Source organism: Molothrus ater, chromosome 18, assembly GCF_012460135.2.
Source record: "Molothrus ater isolate BHLD 08-10-18 breed brown headed cowbird chromosome 18, BPBGC_Mater_1.1, whole genome shotgun sequence".
In the NCBI taxonomy this organism is placed as follows: Eukaryota; Metazoa; Chordata; class Aves; order Passeriformes; family Icteridae; genus Molothrus; species Molothrus ater.
This window is the reverse complement of record NC_050495.2, coordinates 8,753,511-8,766,169: the sequence shown is the minus strand read 5'-3', so window position 1 is coordinate 8,766,169 and position 12,659 is coordinate 8,753,511. Positions and strand designations below refer to the sequence as shown.

The following is a 12,659-nucleotide window of genomic DNA, read 5'->3' as shown; positions in this document are numbered from 1 at the left end:
CCGGCGCACAAGATGGCGGCCGCGCCTCCCCGCCGCCGTGCCCGCGCCGCCACGCCCCCTCCCGCCGCGCGCCGCCCGCCCAATCGGCGCTAAGGGGGCGGGGCCGAGCGCGCGGATCAGCTCACGCCCCGCCCATTTACGACGGTGGGCGGGGCCAGGCGGGGCCGCCGGCAGGGGGCGGTGGCGGGGCGGCCCCCGGAGCGCGCCCCGAGCCCTCGGTGCCCCGGGATGGCGCTGATGGGCACCACAATACCCCCAGCACGGCCTCTGTCAGCCCCTCCGTCCTCACCAGAATGGAAACCCCCTTACCCACAGGGTGGTCTTGCTCAGTTGGCTCTACCTCCCCAGGGCAGCCTCTATCACTCCCCTCTTCTCGCCAGAACAGCATTTCCCTGTCCTTTCCTGCTCACATCCATCACTCCTTCACAGCCTTTTCCATTCCTGCTGGTCCACCCCCAACCAGCTTCCTCTGTACCCCGGGACAGCCTTTCCATGTCCCCTCCATCTCTGCTGCCATGGCCTCTCCCTGCCTCTGTAGGGACTTCCCCCTGCCACCACCTCGCCTGCCCCACAGCAGAGGCACAGAGCTCTGGCCTTTCCCAGCCCCAGCATGCTCCCAGGTTGATCAGCTTTTACTTCTTCATTACTCTGGTCGCCCCTGCCCACAGCGGGATGAGACAGTCCCTGTTCTCATGTCTGCAGGGTGACAAGGACAAGCAGCACCCGGGGCTGGACATTCCCACAGCCAGCACCCCGCAGTGCCACAGCCAGCCAGGTGTTTCCATAGCTCCTGGAAACATTGCCTTCCCCATTCCCTGCCCAGACAGAGAGGAAATGCATAAAGGGAACTAATTGTGTGGCTCAGGTCATTGCTAGTGGCCCTGCAAGTGACAGGTGCCTGTAGGAATTTGACCCTGGGTGTTGCCAGCCGAGCAGGGTGGTGGCTGTCCCTGGCTGCAGACAGTGGCCTGGTGCCACAACTCTCCTGACACTGGATGGAGGTCAGCCCAGGTGGCATCTGGGATCATAAAGGCAGTTTTAGCGTAACATCCACTTTCCAAATTCATCTGGAATTTCCACTGACTCGGGGAAGTGTTTGGGCAGCAGCAGAACATAGGCGCAGCCAGAGGCCAGACACAATGGCTGACCCACGGTCAGCAGAGAGCTGTCACTTTCCTCTGCAGGGAATTCCAGCTTTTTGGTACAACCTATTCAAAGTCAAAACCTGGGAAGCTGCCTTGGAAATGTTTATGTATTTTTAATATTTACTATGAGGTGTTTTCTACTCTTTTGCAACACTAGTACAGTAGAACTAGTAGTTCTCAAATAAAATATTGCAATTCCAATAAGGTCCATTTTGACCCAATTTACCCACTTCCCTTTTCTCAGTTAATACCAATTACTCGCTATACCCAGCAGCAAACTTTTCTCAAGGGTTTTCCAGATGGATGTAGAGCTACTTCTCCTTTCATGGCTCCTGCTCCCCCTCAGTCACTGACTGCCCCATGGGTCAGCTGCCAACCGGCAGGCAGGGAACAGGGGCTTCTGTGAGATTTCTCAAGCACTCACTGCCTCTGTCCCCCCAGGAGCTGTTGCTGTCCTCAGGTAAGTAGCTCCAGGAGGTGCCTCTTTCAAACCTAAATGTGCAGTTTAACATGGGAGGGGAAATTGGTGCCTGTCAAGAGCTCCTCAGAGCTGGGGAGCAGCAAGCAGGAGCCTGGAGCTGTGAGCCCAGGGGCTCAGGAGCACTGTGTGCCCAGGAACGTGCCTGGGGACCCGCTGGAGTGCGTCACAAGCAGCAGGGCACTGCCTGAAGATTTAGGCCAAAACCCACTTTCCCAGCTCTCATGAGCTGCCAAATACTGCCATGATCCAAGAGCCTGTGGGGACCTGAAGTATGACAACACCCTCGAGCACAAAGTGTGAGCATCAAACTCGCCAGCTTTGCCCCTCCCATGGGATGCTGTGGGCACAGACTGTTCTGAGCCTGGTTTGTACAGCACTGCCTCACAGGCCTGATCAGGGTATCCTTATCCACCCCAGGGCCAGGGCATTACACCACACAGGGTGATGCATAAATAAATATCCTATGATGCCTCCCCCATGAGAGCAGGATGCTGATCCCTGGCTTTTGTCCCAAGGCAAGACAGGCCTTGTTTCCCCCATGCCACATCCCACAGCACCCCAGCTCTGAAGAGGGGGGGCCCAGAGCACACCCATGTGCCCAGCAGCCCTCAGCACCCTGAGCAAACAGGCCATGAACCAATGGCCCAGCAGCACCAAAGTGAAGGGTGAGAGGTGCCCAGTGCCCCAGATTGTGCCAGGTCAGCTGCTGGGGCAGGGAGAGGTGGGGAAAGGAGCTCATGGTGAGGGTGGTTGAACCCATCCCTGGCCCTGGCCTGACCCTGAGCTGGGGCTCACAACCAGCTGCTGTAATCCAGCAGCCGTGAGCTGGGATTGAGACAACATGTGCAAATATGAGGAACTGAGAATTGCTCCATTTCCCTCTCCCCTGAGTGAGTGGACCCGTTTCCTTTACTTTTGCAGAGAAATAACCCAATCCTCCAAAACAACAAAGTATCTCCAACCACAGCTTCCCTTTTGACCTAAAGAATCAGTTCCCTTACTGGAACTTGCTTTTGGAAGGGTGAGAAGCTGCAGTCCCTGCACCAGGGCAGAGCTGGTTACCCCTGGGCCAGGGAGAGGCCCCTGGCCCTGAAGGTGAAGGGCTCAGAGAACCAGCTTGGGGCTCAGGGATTAGACTTGCAAGAATCTCCTGTGGTCTCCCATTTTCTTTCCTGCCTGGGGAAGGAGCCAAGGCCCAGGCTGCACACAGCAAGCTCCAACAGCCCCTGGATGTGATGGTGTTCATACCACATGGACATAGGTCTGCCAGGACTTCCAAGAATCCAGTAACACACCACAGCCAGCCTGACCAGCCAGGAGAGGCCTGGGACCACCACTGCTCACTGCCAGCTACTTCTGCAGCATCAGGAGAGCTCCAGATGCTCTTATGGCTGAGAGAGCAAGTGTGCTTGGGCCTTGCACATAGGAAAATGCAGATATATGCAACAGCAAAAGAAAAATAATGTGCTGAAAATGGGAGAAAAAGAAATCACCAGTCATCAAGAACTAAGATGTTCTTTCACACTGGATTTGGCCCTGTAAGGCACTTGATCTGCCACTGCTACAGCAGCAAAAATATCTGGCAATGAAGAATTTACTGATTTGCTAATTACAGCTAGCAGGGGCTGAACTGCAGCAGGAAGCAGAAAACAGACATTACAGCAGGCATTAGAGGAACAGCCAATCTGAAGAGCACTACAGCCCTTTCAACAGATCCACTTTTACAGCATGTAACTGAAAATAAGTTCCATTTCCAACAAACATGTGAAGGCCCATCAGTGGCAGAATCAAGACTGTGATTTTAGTGTGGCTGTCTAGGTTAATTCACTTGAGGGCGAACACAAAACCAACACCATCCACAGAATATTTAATGGAGTCTGCTTTTAAGCATGAACTGCACAATGTGGAACTAACCAAGCTCAGATATCACATTTCCCTATTATTCCAGCTGCTCCTTGGTATGAGCACAGCCAGTTTGAAATGCTGTGGCAGAGATGCCACATCCCACTCCTGATCCAGTCCCTCGAATGCTGCTCAGCCTTTTTGTGCGTCCCACACTCAGAGGAGCTCCTGCACCCACCAATGGGCAGGAATCCCACATCCCAGGTCTGCTCAGTGACCCAAACTGCAGACCAGGGTCAGACCTCCTGCCTGTGTCCCTAACAGAGAGGTCCTATGCCTCATGGAGACAAGCATTTCACTATGAAATAAATAATTAGTATTTGAAATTACCTAAGAACTTGGTTCATATTTAGTCAGTTCAGTCCTTAAAGAACAATTCTGAAAGCATGAAAACTTTAGTAAACACACTCCTTTTACATTAATTCATGAGTACCTGAAAATAACTTTTTTACTTAAAGAAAAAACATAGCCTTCAAGTATTTCTGGACTAAAAAGGTAAAAATTACTAATTTTTGAGTCCTAGCAACGCCATGTTGATACATTTATTTTTACAAGGTGCACTATAAAAACTGAGTCCCTCAGAAAGGTTTTTCACAGTCAGGGACACAAGTTTTGGAAGTGGCAGAGGAAACCACACAAAAGGAAGCTCTCCACCAAGACAACACAGCACCCAATGCCCCAGACCTCACAGAACTCTGCAGACACTCCTCAAGTTGCTGGGTAAGACTTTCCATGGATGTTCCCTCAGGAAAACATCACCTGACTACAGCACATGCCAACATTGCCAAGTGTTACACGCAGTACTGTCTTGTACTCAGGTGTGGTGCAAGAAATGAAAATATCTGGCTACACCTGCTTCCTCCTAAAGGGTGCACAGTGCTTCTCCAGGCTGGATCATACCACACAAGGGCTCATCCACACACAAACATCAGCTCATGTGCAGCAACCACAGCACTGAGTGCAGACTATGTATGGTTAAAATTGCTTTTCCTTTTTTTGGCCAGTTATAAAAACTAAAGCCAAAAGTTCCAAAGAATGGGAGGAGAACACCAAACAAAAGCCCCAGTGTGGCTATCAGAAGTATCATTTCTGTCCTTCAGAATGGCACTGTCATCCTGGTGGGTGACACAGGACTGTCTCTGGCCCCTGCATTGTGATCATCAACTCTCTGGAGTCACACACAGAGCAGCTACAAAACAAATCTGATCCCTTCCCTCTGCCAGCTGCAGAACAGGGCAAGCCCAAAACCTGCAGAAGTAAAGTCTGAGCAAAAGCAGGAAGGCAAATCCCATACTGCAAAGTGTAAGCAGTGGAGGAGGAAATGGGGTCCTCTTAAGGAATGCTGGTTTTAACAAGATCACCAAGTTAGTCAAACTTGTGAACTGCATCAGTTTAAATTAAAGAGAACCTCTCTAAAATTCTGTCATGCCTCAGTATACACATGGTTGTGTCCCCTCTTCTGCAAACTCAAGTTTGACAAGCTGGAGCCAAGTCCAGTTCAGCCTTTAAGAAAGGCTGACCCCACTTAAGAAACAGACGTAACTGTACAGAAATTAATTTAAATGCAAGCCCTCTTAAAAACAGAAATATATCTTTAAGAAATGATCTCCATTTTCCCAGTTTCCAGTCCACAGTTCACTGAGCACAGCCAGATCACTATCACCTTGGTGGTGATTGGAATGCTCAGAAATCAGATGCTTTTCTTCTTTTGGGAAGCTGCAGCAAATTGTCCGTGATGGATGTGGTATCCTGAGATACTGGTGTCTGAGATACTGTCCTAGACTGTGGGGTGCTCTGGGGGGTTTGAGGCCCACTGGCCGGGGTCTTGTAACCAGGAGTTCCTGTGTGGGCTGGGGAGGGGGTGTAGCTGGCTCGCAGGGCTTTGTCCGTGTATTTACTTGCAGTCCTGTTTACAAGTCTTTGCAAAGCTGGTGACATTGCTGGGCTTAGTCCTTTTGGAGTAAGGCTGAAACAGAAGAAACAGTTTTAAGAGATTTTACAGTAAAAAAATCTTCCTTTATCAGGAAAAGCAATATTGCCTCCCGACATGAGTTCCCCCACAGAGCAGACCCACTGCCTGCAGAAGTCATTCTGCCTGCAGGTAAATGCAGCCTGTCTCTCTAGAGAAACAAGTGACAGAAAAACCTCAAACATCCCTCCCAAACCTGAGTGGCACTGCCTGACTTTTCTTTGAGCCCATTCTGTCCTTCCTGTGACCCCCCCAAGCAACTCTTATGATGTCTCCTCTTTGCAATGAGACAAGGCACTGATCCAGAGGCATCACTGGGTGGCTGTAGGGCAGAGCAGTAATGCTGACAAAGAGTGTCAGGGACAGCCACCAGCCACTTTCCCTCAGGAATTAAGTTTTTTAATTTCCAAATTTTTAATTTCTAAAAACTCTCTGTCCAAATGTACCTCTTCCTATCCTTCCTTACCATCATTCCTCCCTTTCTACATGTGCTGATTTACATCTCATCAGATAAAGCCACCCCCAGTTCTGCTGTCCAAACAGAAGTCTCACCTGGCCAGGTTTTCTGTCACTTTTCGAAGTGCCTCCTGCTTCTTTGCTCGGTTTTTAGCTGCCACTTCATTGGCCATCTTGAGTCCCAGCCTCTCACGGCGTCCGGGCTCCAGGATCTATAAATGCATCACACACAGCTCACTTGCCAAGGCACTCAAGAGTGCTGAAAAAATGAGTCAAAGCACCTTCAAAGCTGGATTCCAATGTACAGGGATCTAAAGCTGGGGGAAGTGGAGTCAGCCCACACCTCTTTGCTCCTGCATAAAAGCCAGAGAGGACACAGAGACCTTCAGCCTGCCTTAGCAAGTAACAAAAATTGTAAAACCAGTCCAGTCAAGGAAGCAGCCATTACCTCTGGCATTTCCTCCTGCTGTTTCTTCTACACAAACAATGTCACCTGTGTCTTGCCTGGCCTGTAGCCAGCCAGCTCTCAGCCATACACAGACATTGTTAAACAGCAGGAGAACCAGTCAAGGCCTTTGGAGTCTGACAAAACAGAGACACATACAGCAAATTACACCTTTCTTAAACTAAGAGTCTCAGACTTCTCACATTCAAAGACACCAGCAGGAGACAAGTAGCATGCAGGGTTAGGTGCCATTAGCAAAGCCAGAGTGTCTTTTCTACTCTCAACTGATACATCTGCCTCAGGCTGCAACAGCCAGAAGATAAAGACAGAGGGGAAATGCTAAATTTCCACCTATTCACACATTAAAATCAGAAAAATTGAGCGTATCTTTAGCTTCCTCTGAAAGCTCCTCTGCCTGGGCCCACCCCCAAATGCAGAATCTCATTCTCCTGCCAGCAGTGTGTGCTCCACCTCAGGTAGCTGCACCAACAAGATTTCATGTGGATCCATGCTCACCTCCACCCTCCAAGCACAAACTAGATTATTAGTTTCAAGGACTAGGAACACCACCCAGAGATGTGTCACACTCCACATTAATCTATTACTTACTCACTTGCCTTTCCCTTCTTAGTTCTTCCCCCCCAGGAAAGAATGTCATGCTGACATGAAATACCTTGAAAGCTGGGCCAGGTGTTCTGTCCACATAAGGTCTTTCTGACCCTTCCAGACGTAAAGGGGTGCTTTCAATTTCACCCCATGTCATAAAAGGTGACTCATTCACACCTAAAAACAAATTCAACAAGTTATGCCCATGCAAGACATTTGACTATTCATCATCACAAAAAAAAAAAAAAAAAGGGAAAAAGAAGAGAGGGAGAAGCAAAGCAAATTAGGAAATGCAGCAGCAAATTCATCAACAAAGGAGCCCCTCTACTGCAGAGGAAATCACAGCCAATGTGAATAGGAACATGTGGTTCCCATTAAAGGGATTGCCTCTAGCTGTGTCACCCTCTCAGTTACAACAACCAAGCACCACCCTTTCCATGCCTTCATTTTTCCATTTGCTAAGCTTTTGACTAGTGCCACTTTCATTCTTCCCTCTACAGTACTAGTCCTCCCCTGTGCTGCTGTATGAAAACTCCTTGAACACAGGAAACTCTTTAAAAGTAAGAAAACAGGCAGAGGATTTAAGGACATGTAATAGCCAGATGTACCCTCCAATCATCTCAGGGGCAGCCTGTACCGAACAGTGGCTGCACCTTGTCTAACAGGTATGGAATGGATTCTCAGAGCCCATTTAAGTCTCTGGCTGGAAAATCCCCCTGTCCAGGGTTTGGAGAAGGCATTTACGATGGAGAAAGGAGGTGCTCCAAACGCCACCTACAGGTTTCCCAGAGGGAAAGCCCCAGTTTGTTCAGGTGTTGGCATAACCACAAAAAGCACAGAGAAACAGCATGGCTGGGGCAGAACAGCTACAAATTCAGACACCACATTTTAACTTGGAGAAAAAGAATCAGATTGTTCTAACTGGAAGTACCCCACAGCTTGATGATTCCTGAGCAATGGCACAGCAACTTCAGAGCCTCTTGGTGCAGTGTGACTTCTCCTGCCAGTGTACTGGACTAGGATTTATGCCCTGCATGCAGCTGGCATACACAGCACGAGGTTTTACTCCTCATCTAACCCTGCAATGACACTCTAGTGTTGAACAGGGCATCAAATAAGTGCAGTAATACTCCTCTTAGAGCAGAAGAAATAAGAAAACCCTCTTCTTACCTGGGGCAGGAGAGGGGGTAGCCACAAATCCATACCCATTCACTTTTGGAGAATCTTGGGGTATCAGTTCTTTCCCATCAGGTCCCACTTTGCCCTGTTTGTACTGAAATAAAAAAAGACAATGTTGTTCATGTGGAGAAAGATGAGAGTCAGCTGCATCCAACACACACACAGTTCTGGGGGATGAACCACACCAGAGAGCAAAGCCTAACTAGATTGGAATCAGAAGTAAAATCATCCAACCTGAGCATTGAGGGCTGCAGCTTGTTGGAGCTGTGATTTGCTGACAGCTTGGCTAAAAGGGTCCTTCACAAAACGTGTGTTTCGATGCACAACTTCCCTGGGCTTCTTAAAAACTTCACTCTCATCAGGTACACCTAGAAAAGCAAAATGCCTTTTAAAAAAGAGCTCTTTCCTTCACTGGTTCACAGAAATTATCAACTGTACATTTACAGCCAAAAAAGAAAAGTACATCTACAAAAATATGTATTTTTCTATAGCAACAAAAAGACTAAGAAGTCCAAGGAGGACTCTTTGAGCAGAAGCAAACAATGAATGAGGATGACAACAAGTGCTCCTAAAGAAGACAGGCCAGGAAAGAACTTTGGCTGCTGAAAACAAGTACTGCTGTAAAAGAGATGAGCTTTTCAATGGCAAATAGAACATGATCCAACTTTGGAATCAGAGGCCAAGAAAAAAAGGGAAAAAACCCACTTTTTAAAAGCAACCTTACAGAAGAAAAAGCACAGAATAACTGGTAAGAGCTGCTCAGTCACATGCAGAAATGCTGTAAGCACTGTCTGGAGCCAATGCCTCACCTGTGGGATAATACATGAGGGTGTTTCGAGCTGTGTATTCCCAGGTATCCAGTCCAGCTTTCACGTTCTCCAGAGCTTGCTGCTCAGCTGAAGGAAGTGCCAGGTTTTCATTTTGTCGCTAAAAGGGCAATGGAAAAAAAATTAAAAGGTGAAAAAAAAAAGTCTGAAGCAGCTTCCTGCAATCTTTTATTCAGGCAGACACAACTTGGAGAGCTCAGTCACAAGCTCAGCCACCTGCCCTAGAACACTTTGCATAAGGTATGTAACAGACTGTGAGGGATAGTTGGGATAACAAAAATAACACTCTCTCAAAAAAAACAGCAGCAAACACCCACATGTCAGTGCCAAACTTCATGAAAGGGCACTGCATCCCACATCCATCAATGTGCCAGCTGCTCAGAGTGACAAGGCAGGCCCAGAGCAGCACTTGGAGCCTCCCCTGCAGGGGGCTGAGGAAGGCAGCACAGCCAGCCATGCTCAGTTCTGTGCCTCAGCAGCTGAGTGGGTTACCACTGATAGAAACTGAAAACTGAAATAAGACAGATAAACTGCAAATAATGAGAGGCTGATGGACAAACAGCAGGAACTGTGCTCAGCTGCTCTTCCTGGTGCTGCTGCTTACAGAAGACACAAAGCCTCAGCAACTAAGTCAGCACTGCTCTTGTGTGACAGAAAAACAGGACTGCACATGGAAGCAAAGAGCAGTCACAGGACCCAGGGAGCTGAGCCTTAGCAGAAGCAGAGTGAAACGGTGTTTCCCTGCTGAGTCCCTCTGGCAGAGCAGGGGCAGAGCAGAGCCATTCCCTACCCGGGTGTACTCCTCCTCTGCACTGTACAGCCAGGCGTGCTTGACCTTCTCCTTCTCCTTGGCCACCTCCATGATCTGCTCAAAGGAAGCGTTGTCCTCACTCGTGTGCTTCGCCAGGAACGCGTCCAGGCTGGGAAGAGCATCTTTATCATCCTTCTCTGCTTCTCCTACCAAGAGAAGGGAAGAAGCCTGAGGAAGGTTAATGCCTCCCTCTCTAGGGGAGCCCTGTGTGTACCTCTTAACCTTCTTCCACAGACACACCAATAACTACCATCAAGCTTGGCCAAGACACAGATCCACACAGAGTGGTGCAGTAATAAATCAGGTTTGGAACACATATAACCAGCTTTCAATAAACCCTTTTATGGCATTTATAGCAATTTATCTTAAAGGTGAAATGTACAAGTGGCCAACTGCTGGTAGACAATTTATTTTTGGAAGAATTCAGCTAGATAATTCTCCTACCTTCCTCTGCAGTCTTGATGCCAGCTTTGGATTTATTTCCCACTGGAAGGCCACCTGGATGCACTTCTGGGGTTTCAAATGTGGCTGGGGTAACATCTGCCACAAAAAACAAAACAACAAAAAATTCCACCTGGTTACTGGAGCACACAACAGGATTTCCTGTAAGGATGATGTACCAAACAAGGCACAGAAGTCATATCAAGAGAATAAAAATTAAATTAAAAACTTGTGAAAAGAACTCCACAGTGCTCTATTCAATTCCATCTAAACCTCCAAACAAGATTTTGGCCTCATCGAAGACATTTTTCTCCTGCTGGGAGAAACCCCCAGGAGAGACACAGCCCAGTATATCTGTGTGGGAACCTCTGATAACCACGAGCTTCCCACACCTTCTGTCCCTGATACATGAAAATCTCAAATGTCTATAGATGCAACAAGAACCCCTAAAACTACAAACTAAAATAAGGATTCAAAACATTAGAATTTCTCATGGTAGAGAGCACATAGCATTCCCTAGGGAGCAGGAACTTGGCAAAAGATGCCTAAGAGGAATGATTATTAAAAGGCTGCTTTTTCCAAAACCCTTCCCTCAAGGAGTTATTAGACACCATCAAAGAGAAATTCAGCATGAGCCACCAGACACTGGCTGCTGCCCAAACTGGTACACTTAGCTCTCATGCAACATCAACCCTGAATCTTTAAGATAAGCATTGCCTGCACAAAGTAAGATAAAGAAGGGCAGCAATATCAGATACAAACCCCTTATGCCCCACAGAGCCAGTTCTTACAGGGTGCAGGTGTGTCCCTCGACGATTTGTTCAAGGAAGAGCCAAACTTGATAGCAATTTGTCTCATTTTCTCCAAGTCTCCATTTTCCTCAGCCTCCAGATAGTCCTTCTGCGCTCGCAGCTTCTCCACATCGGGAAAAAAGTCTCGCTGGATGATCTTCTCTAAGCTCTGCAAAGACAGAGACAACTGCAGTGCCCCGCTGGGACACTGGAGCTCCGGCCCAGCTCGGGGCCAGCGGTGCAAAGCCAGGGCAGGCCGGGCAGCCCCGGGCCGGTGGCAGAGCTGCAGCCGCAGGACGGGCGGGAGCCCGAGGGGCGGCCCCAGCGCTATTTCCACCCGCAGCCGCAGTTGCAGCGGGCAGCGGCCACGGGCCGTCCCCTCCCCGCGGAGAGCAGCCGAGCCCCGTCGCGCTGGAAGCGCTCGGCCCAAGCACCGGCGGGGCGAAGGCTCCCGGGCCCGTCGCCTTACCTCGATATAGGCCTCCTCATCCAGGATCTTCTTCGGGTGCCTCGCGGCCGGCGACACCACCTCCTTCCCCGTCACGGCGACGGGGCCCGCGGCAGGAGCCGGCACCAGAGCGGCGGGAGAGGCCGGGGGCACCGGTATCGCTGCCATGGCGGCCGAAGCGCTCCGCTCCTCCGGCTCCTCCTCCGCCGCCGCGAACACGACGGGCAGTGACGTCACATTTCCGCGCCGCGGGATCGGAATGCGCGCACCGCCCCGTGAGGAACGCGCGCGCCCTCTGCCGGTCCGGAGGAGCCGGGCGGTCCCGGGCCGTGACAGCGGCGGAGCCGGGGTGGGAACCGGGGTGGGAACCGGGGTGGGAACGGGGATACACACGGGGTGGGAACCGGAATGGGAACCAGGATGGGAGCCGGGATGGGTGCCGGGATACAGACAGGATGGGAAGCGGGATAGGACACGGACTGGGCGCCGGGCCGATCCCCCCAACGCCCCCACCGTCTCAGAAACACCCGGGCTGCGGGGAGCGGACCCCGGCTGGCTGCCCAGGCACTTTTATTGGTGTCGCTACTTTCCAGCTCGCGGCTTCTCCTCGGCCCCGCCGGGAACACGGACACGGCTCCTTGTGCCTGGGACTGGCTGGCAGAGGGGTGAAGGCGAACGCTGCCCGTGCCAGCCCTCTCAGCACAGCAGGTTCATCACCTCTCCCCAGGGCTATGGGGAGAGACCCGCGTTCCTTTGTTTTGAAACAAATCACTTGTCCAGCGAGTTCAACCCCAAAAGCAACTATAGATGCCACTGAGGTGCTGCAAACAGGAAACATTCATTTGCAGAGTATTTTGCAAATCTACATCAATAAAACAAGCACAAATACTACGTGCACAGAGCAAAGACAAGAAGGGCAGTTTCTCTTAAAGCACACAGATTTAACAGCAGTACAGCTCTGTCCCCTGCAGGTCCTGCCTGCTCAGTCATTTGCCATGTGAACTCGGTCTGGAAGAGGCATGTGACAGTGCCATGTCTGCTTTTACCTGTCCTCCTCCTGTGAACCACAGAGGTTCCCTTTTGCTGCATTAGCCCCCTCGGGTCACCCCCTGAGCCTGTCAGCCACGGGCAGGGGGTGCTTGGTGCTCCCTGTGGGCA

General features: G+C 50.3%; 1 protein-coding gene across 1 annotated transcript; it reads right to left on the bottom strand.

Moving 5' to 3' along the window:
- Positions 1 to 3,476: 3,476 nt before the first annotated feature.
- ESS2 (ess-2 splicing factor homolog) lies at positions 3,477 to 11,691 on the bottom strand. Its single transcript, XM_036393530.1, has 10 exons — positions 11,523 to 11,691; positions 11,054 to 11,222; positions 10,266 to 10,361; positions 9,801 to 9,967; positions 8,993 to 9,110; positions 8,418 to 8,551; positions 8,175 to 8,277; positions 7,072 to 7,181; positions 6,050 to 6,165; positions 3,477 to 5,494 (listed from the first exon to the last, which is right to left on the bottom strand). Exons 1-10 carry the CDS (start codon positions 11,667 to 11,669, stop codon positions 5,212 to 5,214), a joined length of 1,443 nt encoding a protein of 480 aa, XP_036249423.1. The 5' UTR covers positions 11,670 to 11,691; the 3' UTR covers positions 3,477 to 5,211.
- Positions 11,692 to 12,659: the final 968 nt, after the last annotated feature.

Excerpts from the sequence above, each read along its gene's own strand:
- ESS2 (XM_036393530.1), bottom strand. The coding sequence starts at position 11,669 with ATGGCAGCGATACCGGTGCCCCCGGCCTCTCCCGCCGCTCTGGTGCCG. Across the intron at positions 10,362-11,053 it reads GAGGGACACACCTGCACCCT|ATGTTACCCCAGCCACATTT; the intron begins GTAAGAACTGGC and ends TTTTTGTGGCAG. Across the intron at positions 9,968-10,265 it reads CATCAAGACTGCAGAGGAAG|GAGAAGCAGAGAAGGATGAT; the intron begins GTAGGAGAATTA and ends TTCTCTTGGTAG.